Source organism: Rhinopithecus roxellana, chromosome 2 (genome assembly GCF_007565055.1).
Source record: "Rhinopithecus roxellana isolate Shanxi Qingling chromosome 2, ASM756505v1, whole genome shotgun sequence".
Classification (NCBI taxonomy): Eukaryota; Metazoa; Chordata; class Mammalia; order Primates; family Cercopithecidae; genus Rhinopithecus; species Rhinopithecus roxellana.
Window position 1 is genome coordinate 54,423,161 of NC_044550.1, and position 25,650 is coordinate 54,448,810.

General features: G+C 40.0%; 1 protein-coding gene across 1 annotated transcript in view; it reads right to left on the minus strand.

Annotated features, from left to right (window-relative positions):
* The window catches only part of BMP3 (bone morphogenetic protein 3), a 31,117-nt gene extending 11,744 nt beyond the window's left edge, over positions 1-19,373 (minus strand). The window contains exon 1 of the mRNA XM_010354115.2: positions 18,732-19,373. Coding sequence (XP_010352417.1) covers positions 18,732-19,053 — 322 coding nt within the window. The 5' untranslated portion in view covers positions 19,054-19,373. The remainder of the gene's footprint in view (positions 1-18,731) is intronic.
* Positions 19,374-25,650: the final 6,277 nt, after the last annotated feature.

Here is a 25,650-nt window from a genome sequence, read left to right on the forward strand (position 1 = left end):
ATTAACAGTCTTACAGGGATTAAATCTTCTACCTACTTCAAAAAATGTAGGACGAGCTCAGGTGCAGTGGCTCACACCTGTTATGCCAGCACTTTCGGAGGCTGAGTCAGGTGGATCATTTGAGGACCGGAGTTCGAGACCAGCCTGGCCAACATGGTGAAACCCTGTCTCTACTAGAAATACAAAAATTAGCAGGGTGGTAGTGGCACACACCTGTAACCCCAGCTATTCTGAGGTTGAAGCAAAAGAATCGCTTGAGTCTGGGAGGTGGAGGTTGCGGTGAGCTGAGATCGTGCCACTGCACACCAGCCTGGGCAACAGAGTGAGACGCTGTCTCAAAAAAAAAGGGATACTACAAAAATGTCAAAAAAGAAAAAAAAAAAAAAAGAATGCTGTTGTGGAGCTTGTTTGAAGTTTATGACATTCCATAAATTTAAGAGATAACTTTCTATATAGTGCAACAAAAATGATTAAAATTGTTCACCCGTACTTCCAATTCTTCAAATCCAGAAATGAGAGAGAAGAAGAGAATGAGAGTTTTATTAATAAGGGCAGAATTTGATTCCTTCCCTTTAGCTCATAAAACGAGATCCACAAGACTGAGGTTAGAACTCAGGAATCTCCCATCCTGGGATCAGTCACCAGAGCCTAAGCCCTTCTCCATGCACTTGTTCCATATACATATTTGTTTCAGAAACACACATGCAATCGTGAAATTATGTTCTTGATCAAAAACATGTTTCAGTAAAAACAAAACATTTTTATAAAGATGTGGAAACTTAAAATGAGTTCATTGAGTCCCCAAGCACAAGGGAAGTGCAATGGGAAACATATTTTATTCATTTTTAACATTGTGTGAAGGAAAAGGAGGAAACTGCCATTGGTGCACATTTGTATAATCCATGACACCAGGATAATATTTTACAGACCTTTATAACAAAGCCATGGCATCACGACTTTTCAGAGACTTGAGCCTTAATTCATACCAGTCACCGGAGCATATACTTTTACCCAAATTTCGTGTAGCAGATAGAAGTTTAAAGTGGAAGGAAGAGAAGCCACTCTGTTCTAGGTATGTGGCAATCCAGTGGTTGCCAAACAAACATGCTGCCAGGGAATAAATGATCTCCAAGGGATACGGGCAGCAGTACCTTAATGGGTAAACCAATCCTGCCTCTTGTCCCACATTTTGCTTCAAAATATTTTCTTCTTTCAAACGTGTTTCCTTCTAGTCACCTTGTGACCTGCTGTTAATCAGCTTCTACCTCTGTGTCTAATGTACAACATCATCTTGTAAAAGTCTCAGAATCTGTCATACTGCCTCTTCCAATGGCTCTCATTTTAAACCAGTGCTTTATTATGAAGTCAAAGCCCATTGGCCCAGTTGCAATTTCACTACACCCAATAGCGGCCCTCAGGCAAATAACCTAAGCTCTTTAAGTTTTGGTGTGCTATCTATAAAGTGGGTCTGGTAGTAACAACTATAGAGTTGTTGTGAGGATTAGTTGAGAGAAGGCACATAAAACACATAGAAAATATTCAATAAATGTTAGCTAACTAGAATTGTGGTGTCCACAGTATGTAGCCACTTACATTCAAATTGAGATGTGCTGTAAGTGTAAAATACACACTGAATTTTGAAGACTTAGATATCATAGCAATACGTTTTATATTAAGTCAGCCTGTGTTAAAGTGACTTTATTTAACCATATCACATTAAATATATTACTAACATTAATCTCACTTGTTGCTTTTCACACTTTGAATTGTGGCTACTAAAATTTTTAAATTATATATGTGACTAACATTTGTGGCTCCCATTAAATCTCTATTGGATGGTCATGGTCTAGGATAATCACTAGTTTTGTAGTCAAAATGAAAAGGAAAAAAAAAAGACTGTGCCATGATGATAATATAAGTAGCTATGCCATAATGATAATACAAGCTGCCAAAGGTGTTAACTATGCTTGGAGCAGAATTGAGAGCCATTAACTTTACCCAGGTAGAGGCAAAGAAACACACAGGTAAGAAGTAAGCTTTGGATCAGACTTTTAAACATGAAGGAAGAAGGAAATTTTGGCGAGGGGATGGAAGGAACACGTTCTAGCAGTATGCAATGCTGTATATCTGGAAGTTTTTGCAAAAGAAATGTTGCCAATGTTTTAAATAGAAAATATAAAAATACTTACAACTAACCTAGTTATTGAAGTTCTAGTAGTTCTATAGAACTGAAGTTATAGCAAATGTCTAAGCCATCCAAGTTGAGCAAGGAATGGCCAATTTGAGGCCTAACCAAAGGTGTTATGTTATGCCCAACACTTGATGTGTTTGCTCTTGTCATTTCCACCTAGGCTAGGGATCTCTGCCTGTTCTAGATTCTCTCCCTCCTGGGCTAAAAAAGAAAACCAAGAAGCTAAACAATAAGCTAGAATTGTCAGCCATTTCACAAAGCATTCATAGAAAAGACTTTGACTTTTCTAACCCATACTTTATTTTTGCCTTCTCTGATTCTAAAACATTTTACTTTTGTGTAAGTTAATGATCTTCTCTCCAAACCAACTCAACAAATAGTTACTGAGCATTTATAATGGACAAAAAAAAAAAAAAATAGTAATAAGCGAGCAGCATGGGGTCAAATGAATGAATATAGAGAAGTAAATAAGAATGAAGTAAACGCCTTCCTGCAAATAGCAGTGCATGATAAGATCTACTCAATTACTTTCATGCTCTTTTACTTTTTAGATTTTATATTAACTTTTTTTTTTTTAATTTATTATTTTTTTTAATTATACTTTAAGTTCTAGGGTACATGTGCATAACGTGCAGGTTTGTTACATATGTATACTTATGCCATGTTGGTGTGCTGCACCCATCAACTCGTCAGCACCCATCAATTCATCATTTATATCATGTATAACTCCCCAATGCAATCCCTCCCTCCTCCCCCCTCCCCCCTCCCCATGATAGGCCCCAGTGCGTGATGTTGCCCTTCCCGAGTCCAAGTGATCTCATTGTTCAGTTCCCACCTATGAGTGATAACATGCGGTGTTTGGTTTTCTGTTCTTGTGATAGTTTGCTAAGAATGATGGTTTCCAGCTGCATCCATGTCCCTACAAAGGACGCAAACTCATCCTTTTTTATGGCTGCATAGTATTCCATGGTGTATATGTGCCACATTTTCTTAATCCAGTCTGTCACAGATGGACATTTGGGTTGATTCCAAGTCTTTGCTATTGTGAATAGTGCCGCAATAAACATACGTGTGCATGTGTCTTTGTAGTAGAATAATTTATAATCCTTTGGGTATATACCCAGTAGTGGGATGGCTGGGTCATATGGTACATCTAGTTCTAGATCCTTGAGGAATTGCCATACTGTTTTCCATAATGGTTGAACTAGTTTACAATCCCACCAACAGTGTAAAAGTGTTCCTATTTCTCCACATCCTCTCCAACACCTGTTGTTTCCTGACTTCTTAATGATTGCCATTCTAACTGGTGTGAGATGGTATCTCATTGTGGTTTTGATTTGCATTTCTCTGATGGCGAGTGACGATGAGCATTTTTTCATGTGTCTGTTGGCTGTATGAATATCTTCTTTTGAGAAATGTCTGTTCATATCCTTTCCCCACTTTTTGATGGGGTTGTTTGTTTTTTTCTCGTATATTTGTTTGAGTTCTTTGTAGATTCTGGATATTAGCCCTTTGTCAGATGAGTAGGTTGCAAAAATTTTCTCCCATTCTGTAGGTTGCCTGTTCACTCTGATGGTAGTTTCTTTTGCTGTGCAAAAGCTCTTTAGTTTAATTAGATCCCATTTGTCAATTTTTGCTTTTGCTGCTGTTGCTTTTGGTGTTTTAGACATGAAGTCCTTACCCATGCCTATGTCCTGAATGGTACTACCTAGATTTTCTTCTAGGGTTTTTATGGTATTAGGTCTAACATTTAAGTCTCTAATCCATCTTGAATTAATCTTCGTATAAGGGGTAAGGAAAGGATCCAGTTTCAGCTTTCTACTTATGGCTAGCCAATTTTCCCAGCACCATTTATTAAATAGGGAATCCTTTCCCCATTTCTTGTTTCTCTCAGGTTTGTCAAAGATCAGATGGCTGTAGATGTGTGGTATTATTTCTGAGGACTCTGTTCTGTTCCATTGATCTATATCTCTGTTTTGGTACCAGTACCATGCTGTTTTGGTTACTGTAGCCTTGTAGTATAGTTTGAAGTCAGGTAGCGTGACGCCTCCAGCTTTGTCCTTTTGACTTAGGATTGTCTTGGCAATGCGGGCTCTTTTTTGGTTCCATATGAACTTTAAAGCAGTTTTTTCCAATTCTGTGAAGAAACTCATTGGTAGCTTGATGGGGATGGCATTGAATCTATAAATAACCTTGGGGAGTATGGCCATTTTCACGATATTGATTCTTCCTATCCATGAGCATGGTATGTTCTTCCATTTGTTTGTGTCCTCTTTTATTTCACTGAGCAGTGGTTTGTAGTTCTCCTTGAAGAGGTCCTTTACATCCCTTGTAAGCTGGATTCCTAGGTATTTGATTCTCTTTGAAGCAATTGTGAATGGAAGTTCATTCCTGATTTGGCTCTCTGCTTGTCTGTTACTGGTGTATAAGAATGCTTGTGATTTTTGCACATTAATTTTGTATCCTGAGACTTTGCTGAAGTTGCTTATCAGCTTAAGGAGATTTTGGGCTGAGACGATGGGGTTTTCTAAATATACAATCATGTCATCTGCAAACAGGGACAACTTGACTTCTTCTTTTCCTAACTGGATACCCTTGATTTCTTTCTCTTGCCTGATTGCCCTAGCCAGAACTTCCAACACTATGTTGAATAGGAGTGGTGAAAGAGGGCATCCCTGTCTTGTGCCAGTTTTCAAAGGGAATTTTTCCAGTTTTTGCCCATTCAGTATGATATTAGCTGTGGGTTTGTCATAAATGGCTCTTATTATTTTGAGATACGTTCCATCAATACCGAATTTATTGAGCGTTTTTAGCATGAAGGGCTGTTGAATTTTGTCAAAAGCCTTTTCTGCATCTATTGAGACAATCATGTGGTTCTTGTCTTTGGTTCTGTTTATATGCTGGATTACGTTTATTGATTTGCGAATGTTGAACCAGCCTTGCATCCCAGGGATGAAGCCCACTTGATCATGGTGGATAAGCTTTTTGATGTGCTGCTGAATCCGGTTTGCCAGTATTTTATTGAGAATTTTTGCATCAATGTTCATCAGGGATATTGGTCTAAAATTCTCTTTTTTTGTTGTGTCTCTGCCAGGCTTTGGTATCAGGATGATGTTGGCCTCATAAAATGAGTTAGGGAGGATTCCCTCTTTTTCTATTGATTGGAATAGTTTCAGAAGGAATGGTACCAGCTCCTCCTTGTACCTCTGGTAGAATTCAGCTGTGAATCCATCTGGTCCTGGACTTTTTTTGGTGGGTAGGCTATTAATTGTTGCCTCAATTTCAGAGCCTGCTATTGGTCTATTCAGGGATTCAACTTCTTCCTGGTTTAGCCTTGGGAGAGTGTAAGTGTCCAGGAAATTATCCATTTCTTCTAGATTTTCTAGTTGATTTGCGTAGAGGCGTTTATAGTATTCTCTGATGGTAGTTTGTATTTCTGTGGGGTCAGTGGTGATATCCCCTTTACCATTTTTTATTGCATCTATTTGATTCCTCTCTCTTTTCTTCTTTATTAGCCTTGCTAGCGGTCTGTCAATTTTGTTGATCTTTTCAAAAAACCAACTCCTGGATTCATTGATTTTTTGGAGGGTTTTTTGTGTCTCTATCTCCTTCAGTTCGGCTCTGATCTTAGTTATTTCTTGCCTCCTGCTAGCTTTTGAATGTGTTTGCTCTTGCCTCTCTAGTTCTTTTAATTGTGATGTTAGAGTGTCAATTTTAGATCTTTCCTGCTTTCTCTTGTGGGCATTTAGTGCTATAAATTTCCCTCTACACACTGCTTTAAATGTGTCCCAGAGATTCTGGTATGTTGTATCTTTGTTCTCATTAGTTTCAAAGAACATCTTTATTTCCGCTTTCATTTCGTTATGTACCCAGTAGTCATTCAGGAGCAGGTTGTTCAGTTTCCATGTAGTTGAGCGGTTTTGATTGAGTTTCTTAGTCCTGAGTTCTAGTTTGATTGCACTGTGGTCTGAGAGACAGTTTGTTATAATTTCTGTTCTTTTACATTTGCTGAGGAGTGCTTTACTTCCAATTATGTGGTCAATTTTGGAATAAGTGCGATGTGGTGCTGAGAAGAATGTATATTCTGTTGATTTGGGGTGGAGAGTTCTATAGATGTCTATTAGGTCCGCTTGGTGCAGAGATGAGTTCAATTCCTGGATATCCTTGTTAACTTTCTGTCTCGTTGATCTGTCTAATGTTGACAGCGGAGTGTTGAAGTCTCCCATTATTATTGTATGGGAGTCTGAGTCTCTTTGTAAGTCCCTAAGGACTTGCTTTATGAATCTGGGTGCTCCTGTATTGGGTGCATATATATTTAGGAGAGTTAGCTCTTCCTGTTGAATTGATCCCTTTACCATTATGTAATGGCCTTCTTTGTCTCTTTTGATCTTTGATGGTTTAAAGTCTGTTTTATCAGAGACAAGGATTGCAACCCCTGCTTTTTTTTGTTCTCCATTTGCTTGGTAGATCTTCCTCCATCCCTTTATTTTGAGCCTATGTATGTCTCTGCATGTGTGATGGGTCTCCTGAATACAGCGGACTGATGGGTCTTGACTCTTTATCCAGTTTGCCAGTCTGTGTCTTTTAATTGGAGCATTTAGTCCATTAACATTTAAGGTTAATATTGTTATGTGTGAACTTGATCCTGCCATTAGATATTAACTGGTTATTTTGCTCGTTAGTTGATGCAGTTTCTTCCTAGCCTCGATGGTCTTTACATTTTGGCATGTTTTTGCGATGGCTGGTACCGGTTGTTCCTTTCCATGTTTAGGGCTTCCTTCAGGGTCTCTTGTAAGGCAGGCCTGGTGGTGACAAAATCTCTAAGCATTTGCTTATCTGTAAAGGATTTTATTTCTCCTTCACTTATGAAACTTAGTTTGGCTGGATATGAAATTCTGGGTTTAAAATTCTTTTCTTTAAGAATGTTGAATATTGGCCCCCACTCTCTTCTGGCTTGTAGAGTTTCTGCCGAGAGATCTGCTGTTAGTCTGATGGGCTTCCCTTTGTGGGTAACCCGACCTTTCTCTCTGGCTGCCCTTAAGATTTTTTCCTTCATTTCAACTTTGGTGAATCTGGCAATTATGTGTCTTGGAGTTGCTCTTCTGGAGGAGTATCTTTGTGGCGTTCTCTGTATTTCCTGAATTTGAATGTTGGCCTGCCCTACTAGGTTGGGGAAGTTCTCCTGGATGATTTCCTGAAGAGTGTTTTCCAACTTGGTTCCATTTTCCCCCTCACTTTCAGGCACCCCAATCAGGCGTAGATTTGGTCTTTTTACGTAATCCCATACTTCTTGCAGGCTTTGCTCATTTCTTTTTCTTCTTTTTTCTTTTGGTTTCTCTTCTCGCTTCATTTCATTCATTTGATCTTCAATCGCTGATACTCTTTCTTCCAGTTGATCGAGTCGGTTACTGAAGCTTGTGCATTTGTCACGTATTTCTCGTGTCATGGTTTTCATCTCTGTCATTTCGTTTATGATCTTCTCTGCATTAATTAGTCTAGCTGTCAATTCTTCCACTCTTTTTTCAAGATTTTTAGTTTCTTTGCGCTGGGTACGTAATTCCTCCTTTAGCTCTGATAAGTTTGATGGACTGAAGCCTTCTTCTCTCCTCTCGTCCAAGTCATTCTCTGACCAGCTTTGATCCGTTGCTGGCGATGGGCTGCGCTCCTTTGCAGGGGGAGATGCGCTCTTATTTTTTGAATTTCCAGCTTTTCTGCCCTGCTTCTTCCCCATCTTTGTGGTTTTATCTGTCTCTGGTCTTTGATGGTGGTGACGTACTGATGCGCTTTTGGTATAGGTGTCCTTCCTGTTTGATAGTTTTCCTTCTGACAGTCAGAAGGACTGTCTGTTGGTCTGTTGGAGATTGCTTGAGGTCCACTCCAGACCCTGTTTGCCTGGGTATCAGCAGCAGAGGTTGCCAAAGATAGAATATTGCTGAACAGCGAGTGTACCTGTCTGATTCTTCCTTTGGAAGTTTCCTCTCAGGGGTGTACTCCACCCTGTGAGGTGTGGGGTGTCAGACTGCCCCTAGTGGGGGATTTCTCCCAGCTAGGCTACTCAGGGGTCAGGGACACACCTGAGCAGGCAGTCTGTCCGTTCTCAGATCTCAACCTCCGCGTTGGGAGATCCACGGCTCTCCCCAAAGCTGTCAGACAGAGTCGTTCGCGTCTGCACCGGCTCCTGCTACTTCCCCTGTTGGTTTTCAGCTGTGCGCTGTCCCCAGAGGTGGAGACTACAGAGACAGGCAGGCTTCCTTGAGCTGCTGTGAGCTCCACCCAGTTCGAGCTTCCCAGCGGCTTTGTTTACCTACTTAAGCCTCAGCAATGGCGGGCGCCCCTCCCCCAGCCTCGCTGCTGCCTTGCGGATAGATCGCGGCAGACTGCTGTGTTAGCAGTGAGGGAGGCTTCGTGGGCGTGGGACCCTCCCGGCCAGGTGTGGGATATATTCTGGTGTGCCTGTATGCTTACAGCGCAGTATTGGGGTGGGAGTTACCCGATTTTCCAGGTGTTGTGTGTCTCAGTTCCCCTGGCTAGGAAAACGGATCCCCTTCCCCCTTGCTGCTTCCAGGTGAGGTGATTCCTCGCCCTGCTTCAGCTCTCGCTGGTCAGGCTGCAGCAGCTGACCAGCACCGATTGTCTGGCACTCCCTAGTGAGATGACCCCAGTACCTCAGTTGAAAATGCAGAAATCACCGGTCTTCTGTGTCGCTCGCGCTGGGAGTTGGAGACTGGAGTTGTTCCTATTCGGCCATCTTGCTCCGCCCCCCCCATATTAACTTTTAAGGTGAGTAACTTTCCATACTTATGAACAGAAGATTTGCATTGTCTCTCTCTTCCTCATGAACAGAAGATTTGCATTGTCTCTCTCTTTCTCATGAGTTGTAGCACAGCTTTATCTATGCACACAAATATCTATGTTTGAATATCAGTAAATAAAAAATATCTTAATATTCACCTTTTCTATTCTCCTGAAATATTCAAATACTTATCTATTGGGAATGACTGAATCAAAAACCTGAAGTGTACTTCCTGATTAATAAGAGCAAACTGATATAATAATGATACAAAAATAAGGGTGGATTTTTTCAGGCTACAAAAAAATACTTAGGCGTTTTTAGGCTGTGGATAGTATTCGGTACTAGAAAATATTAATTGTATGCTACACTGATCATCTAAATGTATCTGGAATTGCATGCCTAATTTTGGGTGCTCTCATTCTAACCAGTTTATTAATTCAGGAGAGAACAACTTGGAAAGTAACCCAGATGATGAGGGGTCTGGAAACTATCTCATACACTTTAGTTGAATCAATAAGAAAACATGACCTGGAGGGAGAAAAAAATGTTTAGCAATGACATGAGAATTATTTTCCAATATTTGAGGGAATGTGGAGAGATCAGGGTTTTTCTTTCCAGTGTCAAAGATGAGAATGAAGTCTAACAGTGATAGTTAAATGGAGGCCAAATCCAAGCCAATGTAAGTCATGACTTTCAAACTGTTTCACTTAGTGAGACTCATCTGTGGGACTGGGACAACTGGAGATAAGTCAAGACTATTACAGGAGGATGTTTTTATGGTAGGGTAGATTGTGAAAGGTGAACGAGAGAACCTCTCATCCCTTGCAAGTAACTATAACCGGCTTTGATTTCTACTTTCCCCAAATAAATATTTTGATGCCAAAATGTGACTACCAATAGGTGGTGCTATTTTCTTACTGTTTGCTGGCACTGGCACATGGGAATATACTTACTGCAGTCTAGTTAGGGTTTACCATTAGCATTATAATCTTATATTTTGGATTTTCTAGAGTTTTAACACCTGAGTATTGAAAAGGAGGTTGGAAGTCAGGCGAGTTTCTGAACAAGCCATATTCTCTTTTACACACTTGTTGGGACTTTTCACCTGTTGCTCCTTCTCTCTGCAGTGTCTCTACCCACCCTTTTTCTCCTTGATAATCCAGATTTGTTTTTTAAGGCAAGGCAGAGATACTATTCCTGGATGCAAACTTGTCATGACAACCCATTTCCTTGGCTAGGACTCTGCCTCTATTACCATTTTCATTACAACTTTGCTCCTTCTTAAGGCCATAAGTTCCTTAAAGACAGGGCTCTAAATTATATCAGACTCTTCAGCCTGCAACACAGGGCTTAACACTAAAGCTTTTTTTATATGAATGAGCAAATTTAGTTCAACCTACTCATTAGAGAAATGCAAACATGAAGGACCCTAGGAGTTAGCCAGCTAGCTAGCAATTGACTTTGGAGAGGAAGCCAGATAGGCTTTTTAAAAGGAGTTTGATTATTAAATAAAGGTAGAAGATTTATTTCTGCTTTTATCTAAAAACAAAGCACTTGCACCTGATGAAACCAAGGACTCATTTCAGGAAGTTGGGTTCTGACTTTGGGACTTAAGGCCAGCCATGCTATTGCAACAATTCAGTGCCTCTCTAGGAGTAGCTGAGCCTGTGTCCAGGGAGTGGTAAGGGGGAAGTTCACCTTTGTGCTGGCCCACACAGAACGTTTTCAAAGGGAATTAGAACACACAATGGAAAGCTTTCTATGTAAAGTCTGATTTTAAAACAAATAGACTAAATGAAATCTTGATGATTAGCTAAATCCCCAGGAAGCAGGGAAAACATTTTAGTCATACAGAAAATATGTAAGTAAGAACAACCACCTCCCCAACCTCCCCCTGCCCCAACTTCTTTCTTCAAACAAAGTACAGCTGCTAGAAATGCCAGGGGTGCCTAGGACAGGGACACATCCACCCTCAGTCGCTGGCTGAATATTTGCTGCGGATTACTTAGTCAAGATTGAAGCGTCCCTGTGCTGCCTTTAACTTTTCAGGCACAGGCAAAAGGAAGAATTTCTACAGAGAACACAAAGTCACAGAATTGTGCTTCTCTTGCACAGTCTCAGTCAAACGACTGTGCTTTATGGGATCTCAAAACAACCATTCTCTATGTCCAAAGTAAAAGCATCAAAGATGATATGATGTATGTTTTTCTAGAATAGTAAAATGTTCACTAATCAGTTTATCTACTCCTAGCCTCTGCCCAAAGGCATTCCTAGACTGTGAGCGCTCAGAGGGCAGACCTATGTTCTATAGATATTTGAATTCCTAGTATTTCACATAGCCTAGAGCACTTAAATCCCAAAAGGTATTTGTTCAGTGTGTTAAATGAACAACTCTGTAAACTTAACAGATTTAAAAGTATTTCCTACTTAACACCAAAGAGTAAAAACTTTCAAGTAATTTTAAGTTCCCAAAGTCAGCAAGAGCCCTTCTTGGGTATAAATACCATGTGATGTTTCCTTTCAGTTCATTAGAAAATAAGAATTATTATAATCATTGTATATGAAGTAGAATAGTATTGCCATTTAATATATAAATGATAAAATGCCCCATAAGAAATTCCTTCAAGGTAAGTTTATTTTTAAAGGGTATTTGCCTAGCTGATAACTTTTGAACTGTCTCATCTTTTCTCCTGAATACTGAATATCTAATTCAACTCAACTGAAGTATTTAGTGAGTGTCAACTACATGGTAAACTGTGCTAGGTCCTCAGAACACACAGATGAAATGAAAGAGACTCTATGTCCTCCAGGGACTTGCTTTGTAGGTCCCTGCTCATACCATATTTTTCTTCTAGCAAATTTATTAAATCATAAACTCTCTGCAGTCATGAGTGAAGGGTAAGCAGTCTTCATTAACTTATTTCGAAGACTTCTTTATGGCAAAACCATTGTAATATGTTTTTAAATTTTTATATTTATTTTTATATATATACCTTCTAAGGTATATATTTCTAAGGTATATATTTTAAAAAGCTTACCATTATATAAGTCAATAAACCATTTGTCTATGGATAGGCCCACTAAAAGGGCCAGATGAGATCAGGAATAACAGGATAATCAATTCTAGATTTCAAAAGGCTGGTTTTGATATAAAATACTCAAAACTCTAGGGACAGAAGCTTAGAGCAGTGTTTCTCAAATATGGATCAGAATCTTGTGGATGGCTTTTTAAAACACATATTTCTGAGCTCCACCACCAGAGTTTGATTCAGTGGGTCTAGTACGGGCTGGAGAATTTCTAACAAGGTTCTAAGTAATACTGATGCGGCTAGTCCATGAACTATACTTTGAGAACAACTAACTTCAAGAAATCTCTCTAAAAAAGCATAACCCTACACCCCTCAGCCACCATGGTCAGGACAGAAAATAGTACATTTGTTGAATATAGGTTTGGGATATCATAGATTGCACAGATGATTACCAACCATTTTTACATCATCACCCAAATGTTTTCTGTGCTACAGACAAGTGCGTATTATCAACACTTGAGATATGTTTAACTCTTTGTGGAAAGCTAGAGGGAAACAATCTCAAAATATTAAGAATATAAGAATACCTAATTTATATAGAACTTCTAAACTTTTAAAGCATCTTTACATTCACTTTGTCAATTGAGTTTCACCATCTTTCTGTGAGACAGGCACAGGAGGTATAATTTAACCCATTTGATAGATGAAGAAACTAGGAGTAACAATATTAAATGACTTTACTTATTATCAGTTTAGCCAACAATGGAAGTTGGATCTCCTAACTCTTAGCTTTAGGTAATAGAAAAAACAAAACACTAATAATCTTTTCTTTACTTGGAAACCATTTCACTTAACACCAAGTATAGCAATTACCCTTAATTCAGTCTTTAGATTAATTTCATGCAATTAAAGAAAAAAGTTTTTAAAGGAAAAGAAAATAAAAGTATGTTGGACAGTTGCTTTAACTGTAAAATGAGGGGGCTAAACGAAGAACCTTATACTTCTAAATTTATTGAATGTAATTGTTTTATAAAAGAGATATTTAACAGTACCTTAGTAAAGTAAAACTAACTGAAGCCAGTAATAAAGTGAGATCATTTTGCACACACACTTACATTCATGGTATGCCCAAATACAATCAAGGTACTGCATTTACCATGGTTCTACCACCATGAAAAGATGGCTTTTAAAGAAATACAGATCATTGGAAGAGTCAATAAAACCACTGTGGTCATTTGATTCTATGATCTACATGCTGATGTTTTAGATAAAGAGAAATTCATGCCTTTAAAGTATTATCCCTTAAAATATGTGTTATCCAGGAGTACTACTGTATATGCCATTATGCTAAGACACAACCACTGCTAACGTGTAGATAGACTAGTAATTTTATTGACTGTTACATATATTCCATATATGAATGCTTTTTGGTTACATTTCATCTTTTACTGCTGTCAAAAGTAGATATGATCCTGGTGTACTTGTGTTACTTGATTAATATAAAGTCAGTCTTTCTATTAGAAATTCTATTTTCATGGATTCATAACACAATCTTAAAAATTTACTCAACTGAATCATGCCAGTTTGAGTTAAGATTATTTGTGATACTAAATGTTTTTCCACTACTATCCCCAAAATAAAGGCATTAAGGCACTAACTGATTATTAGTATATACAAATTTAGCATAAGGGAGAATCATGAAAATCTGGGGAGACATGTTCTGTTATTGAAGCATAAAAATCCTGACTAGCCAACAGAAAATATATAGCAAGTTGCTCAAGCATTTTCATAAGATCTTTTGATAGGTGTGATTTTTTTTTATTATGCCTATTAAACAAACACTGGGGATTTATAATATAAGGAATTTGATTGACATCTTGAGTAAACGTGTCTTTCATCAAGGTAGTAATGGTGATAAAACATTAATAAAGTGATAATATGATCATTAGTGAATTTTTCCACAAATAAACTAGCTTTTCTTTTTAAAGCATAATACCTATGTGAAACAATGAATATTACTCTTATAGATGAAACCAATGAAGGAAAATTCATAAAGATACAGGAAAAATAAAATTTAATGAGAGAAGAATTCTAAAATTACATTCAGAGGCGTTTATAACATAAAAGCAGGAGGATGGTATAATGCCAATTGAACCCAAGTCCAAAAAGCAATAATATAAGTAAACATACTGAGATAGGTACTGCATGGGAGATGAGAAATGAGACAGTGTTCAGTTGAACCACTGTTTTCCCAACTAGACATCTTAGAAAGACATTTCTGTAAAATGCTTTCTCCAGGAGAAAGTATTCCCCTTTTATGGGGACTCATTAGCATTTAAAGGCCTTGAAAGGCACCACAGCAAAGAAACATTTTCCAAGTTTGACTATGGAGCTCAATTTTATATAATACTTGTTAACATCTTGCAAAGACCTGTTTTGTCTAATTTCTCCTAGAAAATTAGATTTGACCATTAAAAATAATAGGTTTTGAGATGAGCTCAGTATGTTTGAAAAATTGTCTGGCAAATACATCATGGTACTTGTTTCTGCTTCCATTAAAGGAAGGACTTGTTATCTCGAATGCTTCTTCCAAATATAAAATTATATGATACAAAAATACTTAAAAGCAGATTTGACATTCATATCCCTATTTAATTTTTAGAAAAATCTGAACTCATTTGATCATGTGCTTACAAACTTCCACTACTTAGGTAAAATGTATGTACCTCTTCTAATTCATTCTGAATTATGTATATATTTCTAGTGTGCAAATATTCCTTGAGTGAATTATTTGCTTAGGAGATGTTTTCTTCATTGACCCTCATGGTCTCTTCGTCTCTTCAAGTGTTTCTAGCTAAACAACAAAGTTAAATTTAATTTTTTTTATGTAATTCATTCCCTTTCTCCTTTCCATTAGCATGAATAATCAAGAATTCATGGCATTATGATGTTTTTTAAATGTCAGAGATTCTAAAGCTGTCTTGCTTGTTACAGCAAAAACTTCATTAAAGGCTATGATGTATTCAGAGTAGTATATAATTCAAAGCAGCTCACACCCAGCTCCTCTTCCCTAGATGTACTATTGTCCTTTAAATAAAAACATCAGATTATCTAAGTACTTTTAAATTTCAAGTCTAGTTTCTAGGTGCCAGGCACTTCAAGGTAACTATGTTTTAATTGTTTTATAGTCCCTTAGCATCAAACCCATCATAAATGATGTTTTCCCTCTGGTTCCATATATTTTGAAGGAATGGCTCCCATTGGAATCATCGTTCAGCACTTAATTATATACTACCTTTGCCAAAGCCTTATATTTTAACCTTATACTTCAGAAACATTTCAATATTATAATTACTTATATTAAAAGTACTTTGGTCATAGGAGGAAAGAATCTCTTCTTCCTCATGGCAGGAAAATATTCACTTGTGGGGCTGGATTGCCTCAGTTTTTTTTTTTTTTTAAAATCTATGAAGTATGTGAGATTTTTTTTAAAGGTGACACATACTCACTAAAATGTGCTATTTTTGTACATGCATGTCATAAATAGTGATAGTTTCCAAATAACATGTGTGCTTTAATTGTTTTTCCTAAAGAGATTTCATTTGCCATTAAGAAAAGTAAGATTAAGTAACTATGGGAATCACGAGAAAGTGATGATCCTAAAGTATCTTAAAAGTTCAAGACAGAAGAAAACTTCATGTAAAATACTCTTCTTTATCATATAGCAGCCAGAGACAACTTAAACCAAAATCAAAATAAATGCTAATTTCATATCCTTCTGTCTTCCTTCACATGGCAGTGTTTTTATGAAGCTGAACTTCTCTGTCATTAATATGTTTTGTGAATTACCTTTTGCAAAGGGAAATATAAAACCTATCTTTATGTAAACCCTTCCACATCACAAAAAAACTTACAAGCACTCCAAACTTACGGTTTTGGCACACCAACTACATAGCATTCAGGGAGGAGAAAAGGGGTTAGCAGAAAGTGTATTTAGGATGGATGCCACCCACCATCAAGTAATAGTTTAAGTAGAAAGTAATCAGAGGGAGACCACAGCAGCTAAATTTCAACCAAAGATATTCTAGGTTTAGAACAATAAACAATTTTAATCAGGTATGTTCCAAGGAACAAATAGGACTCTAAAGCTGTAACTCGGCCTGAATAAGCACTCAGAGGCTGCTGGATCAGCAGCTACCCCATACACAACACACCACCTGATATTCCATTAAAATTTCTAACGTCTTCAGTACAGAGAAACCCATATGTTCTAAAACTTAAACTCTCTGGACTGGAAAACATATCTACTATATTAATTTAGACAGCATCTTTCACCTACAAGGGAACATATGTCACGAGGTGAAAGGGTGTTATGGAAATGCTGATATGGATGAAGAGAGAGGGACACACATGAAAACCTTAGCACCTTCCTGGAGTCCAGCCTTATTAGAGCCAGAACTGCCTTATAATAGTCTTTTTAGTGTGTTAGTAACTAAACACTCTTGGAAGGGGTCCAACACGAACCACCTCTCCAGGAGTCTCAATGAGGTAACATGACACTTAAGCTTCCACAAAAACCAGTGTCTACATTTGATGAATAAGTCATTAAGATAGTCTCTAGGATGCTAAAGGGATTACTTTTCTTATCAGGGCACACAGTCTTGTATATATGCATCAAGTTGCAACTCATCATTTCAAGGGAATGTCTGGCCTCCATATCAGAGTTTATTATTTGATGCTATGAGACTACAGTGAGGCTGATAAGGGACACTCTGGAATTATATTGCAAGGAATGAGTTGAAGCCAAAAAGAACATGGTGCCTGAGTTATTAAAATCTTTATCCATGGTTAACTTAGCCTAAAACAAATAAAAGCTGTACAATATGTGAGTGAAACAAACTCAAATTCTACCTCCAAACCATGTGGTTCATACTATAAATGAAACTTGTTAATACAAAGAAAAAAAGTTGTTTTTTTATCTTAGGGGCCTCAGTTATTTCCTAGCAATATAACCAAGAAAACAAATATCAAGATGAGAGTGATTTGAGTACCTTCATTTTTGCCACCTGCCTAGTTCACCCAACTTCCTTTCAATCTTTGCAACTCTCACACGAGTTCTTCACTGAGTTATGCCCCTAGAGTTGCACTAAAGTAAACAGTATTCACTGGTGTAGTCAGCTGTCAGGACAGCCTCCTCCAATGGCTGGGATACTGTGGATAACACAGAGCAAGTTTCTTTTTCCTTACTGGTGGCCATCTCCTCACAGATCATGCTCATGATTTTAAGAAAGTAAAATCTGGTTCAGTTCAGTCTCTAGCTAAATACTTCTGCATTAGGAAGCATAATTCACATCTATTGTAAATGTCATCATGCCTATAAGCTCTAGAATATATTTACACAGACAATGCAGAGCTTTCCTTGATGAATGCTTTAGGTTTCCCTTTTTCCAGGAGTCCTACATATCAGACTTTTGGGAGATTTCTTTCTAGTGATTCTGACAGTATTGATTGAGGCATGGCCTCATTTTCTTGAAGATTCTTGGCTATTGTTCAACAGTTCACTGAAGATAGGCTTTGCAGTTACATTTCCCCTTATCATGAATGTAGTGAACAAAAAAGCCTGGTGAATCCTCAAAGCCTAAAAACAGAGTTAGTGTCCAGGAAGCTTTCCCTCAAGCTGTTAACACAAGGGAGGGAGGCTGTTAGCATAAGTTATTCCCTTCACCACAGGGGCTAGGAGAAACCTTGTTAAGCCATGAATTTCAGTTCGAAGTGATCTGTGCTGAAAAATGGGATGAGCAGATTTTCTTGGGCAGATTCCAAGAGGTGTTTACATCCAGGGTTGCTCCCTCCCCTCGTCTCCCAGCTCCTCCCAGGATGGATGGTACAATCCCTATTTACCCAGAGGCGTTTTAAATAATCGAAACACCCAAGCACCTGTTTCCTTCCTTCCTTCCTTCCTTCCTTCCTTCCTTCCTTCCTTCCTTCCTTCCTTCCTTCCTTCCTTCCTTCCTTCCTTCCTTCCTTCCTTCCTTCCCTCCTTCCTTCCCTCCTTCCTTCCCTCCTTCCTTCCTCTCTTTCTTTCTTTCCTTTCTTTCTTTTCTTTCTTTCCTTTCTTTCTTTGCCACTAAGAACTATCAAATACAGTGTCAAATATAGTACAGTAACACAAAGGGCGCGAATTTACAGCGGGTGCAAGATCTGGAGAAGCGACTATTTAAAAGGAGAGGGGAAGGCGTCTTATTCAAGTGTGATTTCTCTCTCGGGCCCTGGCATTGGCATAAAATGGCATCTGCCTCTTAGTAAACATGGCTAAAGCCCAGTCCAAAGGAATTTCCGCTGGCCGATTTAGGAATCAACAGAATAAGTTACCCTAGAGGTGCTCCAGTCACTCAGGGGCAGGAGGCCTCACAGGCATGGGGTGTCCCCCCTTCCCTTTTTCCACGAAGTTCCTCCAGCCTACCCCCTCCACTGCTCCGCGTCCTTCATTCCCTCTTTTTCCCCCTCTCACTTTGGATTTGAAAACTGGGCTTACAAGAGACGCAGCTGGTGACACGCGGGGTGTGACTGGAAGGAGGAATCCAGAGGGCAGCTGCGGAGGGTGGAGAAAAGTCCCTGGGCAGCGCCACCAAGCAAGGGGCAGACAAGGAAGCTGTGGGGGGTCCTGGGAGAAAGCTGGGACGGGACCGCGGGAAGGGGTCTCACCTCGCGTACTCACCTGCTGCCGCCGCCCGAAAGCTGCGAACCGTGTTGCCTTCACGCAGGGACTGAGAGCGCCAGGGCTTCGAGACTCCCTCCAGGGAACCAGGTGTCGGCGCTGCCTGGACCGTGCTGTACCTGTCATAGAGCCGCAGCATGTGTTCAGAGACTTTGTCTTGCGGCTGCAGCTCGGAGGCCGGGCCACCACCTGCCGTGCGGTCACCTGGCACAGCTTTGCGGAGCTCCGGCAAAGGTGGCTTCGGTCTCTCTCCCTGCGCTAGGCTCACGCAGAAGCAGCCCAGCCACAGCAAGAGCAGCCTGCTGGCCCCAGCCATGGCCATAGCGAGGTACCCGTGCGGCGCGTCGGCTCCCGGCGTCGCTGCGGGACACTCCGAAGGCGCAAGGAGCCGGTGGCGGAGCCGAGGGTTGAACTCCAAACCAGCTAGGGCGAGGGCGCACGGAGCCCGTGACACGGCCGGATGCAGCGAGACAGCGGCCGGCCCCACTTGCCGCGCGGACCCAGCGCAGCCTGACAGGTGGGCTCTTCCCCAGCAGCGGCGCGGACCTCACCCGCGCAGGACGCTGCGGGCGCCGTCTCCACTCCGACGCTGAGAAAGAGCTGTAGGTCGCGGCGTGTGTGGCCCGGGTGTTTTCAAGATCTGTCTGTACCTTCCCTCCTCGCTTTATTTTTGGGAACACCCGGCCAAACTGGCCGCGCTAAGGACTAGGACTAGCTCTGCTTTGGGCGCCAGGTCGGAGCCGGGGCTGTGCGCAGCGGTCGGGAGGGCGCTCGATTGCCTTTTCCAGGGATTGGAGCAGCTGCGGCGCCTCTGGTCCGAGTTTTTTAGTGTACACGTGTGTGTGTGTGTGTGTGTGTGTGTGTGTGTGTGTGTGTGTGTGTGTGTAGTAGAGAGAGAGAGAGAGAGAGAGAGAGAGAGAGAGAGAGAGAGAGAGAGACTTGGTTCTTTCGCTCTCTAGCTGATCTGTCGAGTCCTCAGCCAATCTCTCCCACTCCCGTCCTCGCCCTCTTAGCTTGCACCAGGCTGGGATAGAAGCAAGGCGGGGAGTAACCAGAGAACCAGAGAACTGGCAGCGGGAGGGAGAGAAGAGGAAGTAGGGGTGGGGATGGCTGGGGAGAGGAAGGGAAAGGGAGACTTAGGACTAAAGAAATGGTCGGAGGGACGGCTTTTTTGTTGTTGTTGCTGTTATTCTCCAAGAACAGTGGCTGTATGGTGGCTAGCAGGAGGGCAGAGGAAAACAGAACTTCTTTCTGGGTTTTTGCTCTTCTGATTCCAAACAAAGTCACAACGTGAACACCATTCTCGCTTACTTTCCTGAGCCTCTTCTGACGGACACTGCGGGCCCCTGCACCTGTACCCCGTCATCGTAGCTTCCTGTCTTTCTGAGCGCATACCCATCATAACGCCCCTCTCTCCCGCATCATCTTCTCTCGAGGTGAGAAATATGTGCGAGTCAACATCATGTTAAAAACAAATAAGAAAACAAGCAAACACACCACAACCTCACCTATAGCTTTCCCCAAAGGTTTCCTTCCTACAGGGCCCCAAAAGGTTTCCCAGCAGGATGGTGCAGTGGTGGTTAAAAACAAGGGTGTCTGGAAGATCCCTGAATCTGGAACAGAATATGAGAGTTGCTAGCTTTGTCTTCCTAATCCTTTCTTGTCATAACTGTACAATGGAGATTAAACCAGGAGCAGCCTGGCGCTGTGGCTCAGGCCTGTAATCCCAGCATTTTGGAAGGCCGAGGCGGGTGGATCACGAGGTCAGGAGTTCGAGACCAGCCTGGCCAACATGGTGAAACCTCATCTCTACTAAAAATACAAAAATTAACTGGGCGTTGTGGTGCGCACATGTAATCCCAGCTACTGGGGAGGCTGTGGCAGGAGTATGGCTTGAATCCAGGAGATGGAGGTTGCAGTGAGCCAAGAGTGTGCCACTGCACTCCAGACTGGGTGACACAGCAAACTCTGTCTCAAAACAAAAAACAAACAAACAAGAAAACAACTACAAGCTAACACTTTTCTCCACACTTATACTCTAGACATGCCTTGTTATTTATATTTCACGTATATTACCAAATAATTTTCACAACAAAACCCATTTTACAGAGGAGGAAACTGAGGCAAAAGGATACATAGTAAGTTCATTAACTGAGATCCAAACTCAGGGAGTCTGATTTCTGGCCTCAGGCCAGATCACCACACTATTAATAATGAAATTAGCATTTAAACTGAAGTTGCAGTGTGCAATCCATGTAAATGTTCTTAGTGCAGTTCTTGGCAAGATGCAGTAAAATCCTCAGTCAATGTCTATTACATTTATCCCTCTTCCCCTCTGTGGGGCAATGGAGTTGATTGAAACGAAGATAGACTACTGCAGTCACACCATGTCTCCAAATCTGAGTTTCTTCTTTGATGGTGAATAACAACACATTCCATTTAGAGTTTTGTTTGGATGACATTAGAAAGCAGTGCTAAAGTGACTGGCGCACTCACTAGCCTTTAGTAGGGGCTCAATCCCTTTCTATCCTAAATTTATCCCAAATCCAGACTACATTCTCCCCACTCAGTCACTTCTTAACCCACTGTGGTTTGGATTTTGCCCTTAGCCGCCCTGGGAACTGTTCTGCAGATAATAACACGTACTTCAAGAGTAGCTGTGAGGATTAAATGAGATCATGTGTTTGATCTTTGCTTGGCATAAAGAACATAATAGCTTTTGTGATTAATAATGAAGATCTAATTGCAAAATTCAATAGGCCCTGGAAACTCTCTGTCTTTGATTTTTTCCCTGTGAACTATCGGCTGTTTTTCCATTCCTTTCTGCTCTCTCTCAGTCCCGTGATCTGCCTCCCCTTTCTAGGCCTGCCTCAAACGTTCCTGACATCTTTACTCTGCCCTGGGAGAATGCCAAATCCAGAAGAAAATTCTTCTTCAGTTCTTCTGCCTTGGTGGTCACCTCTGGCCTTTAAATATATAGCTCTGGGTCCCCCCAAGCTCCAGTCCTCATTGCTAAAAGGTCATCCTCTTCCCCTTTGAAACCATCTTTGTGACTTCCCTCCCTTTAGCTACAGTGCATATTTCTGTCACAACATTTGCCACTCTGTACTCCACATGATTCTTCATTCATAGATACTGAAGACTGACAGCACGTCTGCAATGGCTCCTTTCCCTTTGCTGTGCCTCCAGTTGGTTATTTAAGCCAGAACCATAAAATAATAGTGCCATCTCACAGGGTTGTTGTAAAGAATAATTGGATAGTCCATGTCAAGAGATTAGCATAGTGCCTAGCACATAGCAAATGCTTAAAAAGAGTCGACTGAGACCTAAGAGAATCGCTTGTCTGTTTTTGTCTAAGGCACAGATCAAGGCATGCCCATCTTTATATTTTAATGACCAGCCATTACATTCAGAATAATCAAAGTAACAGGGGGTGATAAGCAAGTAGAATAATCCCTAACAGAGATTTCCAGCTGTAATTCCAGACTAGAATAGAATCTGGATATGGGAGCCAGCAAACCAGAGAACACTAGCAGCAACCAAAATTTGGACTTACAGTAACTCATTTGCAACTAACATACACCCAAGAAGAGGGAGCAATGGATGAAATGGATGAAGCCAGCAGCAGCATTTCCAACAATGACAAATAAATGGCACCCCTGCCAGACTCTTGGAATGACTTCTTGGGAAACTGAATTGAAAGCAAACTAAATGGGAAGGAAACAATTCCCTCATCTGCACACCTGGAGATGCCATCTTGTGATATTCAAGACAGTAGCACAGTGTTTCTTTTATCAAAGGCTACAGAATCCCAGCCTTGGATGGATTAAATTGTTTCAGAATGCTGGCATCTTGAGATGCCTCTGCTCAAATGGTTTAAATCATAGGATTCATATTTCTGGCTTAGCATCTGATTTCCTTGATGTATGGAGGGTTTGCAGCTTTTCAGGAGGAACTGAGTTAAACGTATTGGTGGTAGTACATGTGCCTTTTATTTGATTTCTCTGTTGCGTTGCATTAATTAAGAGTTGTTTTCATTATTAAATAATAGGTCTTTCCTATTTTATGTTAGAGGTTGTGACTGTTGTAGCCAACTACTGAATCAGAGGATTCTTTTCAGTCTTTTTCCCTAAACACAAGGAGAGTTAAAGGAAGGCATTTCTAAAATAGAAAACAACAGTAGATTAGTGGATTAGTGGATTCTGTTGCATTAAACTCTACTTTTGACTATAACAACCCTATGTGTGTATGTATGAATACATGTGTATTATGCTTGTCTTTATTGATATTCTTGAGTAATATAAAATTATTTTCTAAAAACTTCCCATCAACAATTATTATTGAATACTTATGTAAGACTATATTAGCAGTTGTGAAGTTTTGGTTCCTTCCTCTTTTTATTACTACCATCTTTGATTCATTTACTCAATACATATTTAGTATCTGTTGTGCTCGTAACAATTTAGGGTTGAAAATACAAAGATAAAATGAAATGGTTCCTGTCCTCTGAAAACTTAGTCTACTTGAGAGATAGGAATAACCACTTGAAAAACCTTAAGGTGTTTTGTTTTGTTTTGTTTTGTTTTCTGGCTGAGTAAGGCAGAGAGTGCTGCATGGAAGAGACGGTAGTTGAACTGAGATTTAAAAGCAAAGTAGGTGATTTTCCAGGGGCATTTTAGATAGGTTATTTCAGACAGAGGAAGAATATCATCTACACTTAGGTGGGCGAAGTCTTTCTTCTGGGGTCTTCTTCCAACTTCATACCAATCTTTCTCTCCATTATTTCTCCAGTTAACTCACTTGAGTTATATGCTTGTATTTGGTTACCAATAACTCCACAAGTATTTCCAACCTTAAGTCTCTACAGAATTTCAGCTCCCCCGCCGAGTTTTTATAAACTGTGTTTATCCTATTGGTATCATAAATTCAGTGCATCTAAAATGAAATTGGTTGTCCATCTTAATTTCTTGGTTTCCTGAACCTTTATGTTGGCACTCTTACCATTTTAGCCATCCAGGTTCCAAGTCATAGACTTCTATTCACCTTCTCCTTCTCTCTGAGCATCATAAATTAATTACTAAGTCACATAGAGGCTATCTCTTCTATTTCTTTCATTTATTCTCCTTATTTCTATTGCAACCCCTTTCATTTAGTTATTAATTTATTTTAATCTAGGCTACGTTTTTAGTCTCCTAAATAGCTTCCAGTTCTTCCCCACTCCAGATAAATCTGATTTCTATTGCTGCATAACAAATTACTACAAACTTAGAGGCTTAAAACAACACCCATTTATTATCTCATCATTCTGTAAGTCAGAAGTTCAGTGGGGCTCAGCTGGGTTCTCTGCTTAGGGTCTCACATTCAATGTGTTGGCCAGGTGGTATTCTTATCTGAAGGCTGTGGGTATAAATCCTCCTCCAAGCTCATTCAGATTTTTGCAGAATCCAATTCCTTATATGTAATTGTAGGACCATGGTTCCATATTCTTACTGACTTTTAGCCAGGACTTGTTATCAGCTACTAGAAGCCACTTGCCATTTTTTCTGTGTGTTCCCCCTCCATATTAAAATCAATAATAAATAATTTTTTGCATGCTGAATACAGTACTTCTAATTTCTTTCTCCAGAAAGAAACCCCATCTTTGTAAAGGGTATGCCTGAAGTGAGGCCTGCCAAGGATAACATCCCATTCTTAAAGTTGACTTGGCCATTGAACACAAGTGAACCATGTAATATACCATCATATCCATAGTTTCCTTCTACATTCAAAATAGAGGGGATCATACAAGATCATGGGTCACTGGGAGTCATTTTAGAATACAAGATCATGGGTCACTGGGAGTCATTTTAGAATCCTGCCTACCATAGTAACCATGTAAATACTGCCACTAGATTTATGTTCCTAAAACTTAGTTCACGAATGTTATAAACTTTCTCAGAAACCAATAAGTACCTGTTCATTGCCAACTAAATTAAAAAAAAAAACCCAAAAAACAAAAAAACACCAGACACCTCAGTTTGGTACTCATAGCCTTGCCCAATTTGTCCTCAACCTAGTTTTCTGTATCTCTCTCCTTTCTCATGTTATCTCCTATGCACCAACCATACTATGTGCTTCTTGTCCACTTTCCTTCACTTGGCATATTCCATTGCCTGGTTTGTCCTCCTTAAAATGCATCTGAAAATGCTACCTTTCTCATGATGTGATTCCTAATTAGTCTGATGTGTTGTGAGCTCTTAATCCTTTATCTTTTTATAGCATTTAGTACTTATAGCATTAAGAGATTCTGTTATATGCTTCCTTTGTTTATTTTTATAAAGAAATGACTGTTTCTCTAACAAAATAAAACCCAGCTCCTCCAGACTTGGCAGTACTGGGAGAACATCCACCTGGAGAGGGAGTGGCTGGACCTCTTGTCTGACTCCTTCTCCAGAAATTTTCCATCTACCGATCCTTCTCTGACTGATTCCTATTTCTACTGCACTGCACTGAGGGATTCTGCTACTCTCTTCTCACTTATTCTGCCCTAAGCTTGAATACGCAGATCATCCTTAATTTTTGTCTCAGACTTGAGACAAGCCTGGAACTTGCTGACAATAATTGACTACAGGCTCATGGGAATAAACACAGAGATCAATGCACACCAACATGTTAGGTTGGTGCAAAAATAATTGCAGTTTTTGCCATTGCTTTTAATGCCAAAAACAGCAAGTACTTTTGCACCAAACTAATATGTCTTGCAAAATTTTTGCTCTTGATTTTCTGCTATTTGGGTCTTTTTCTTCCTGACTCCTGTCCGACTATCACTTTTGCTAACAATTTTTTACTGAATATCCAGTATGAACCAGACATTCTTCTAGGTGCTGGAGATGCAATTGGGAACGAAGTGAAAGTTTGTCTCTTTTTTTAAAGTCTAGGG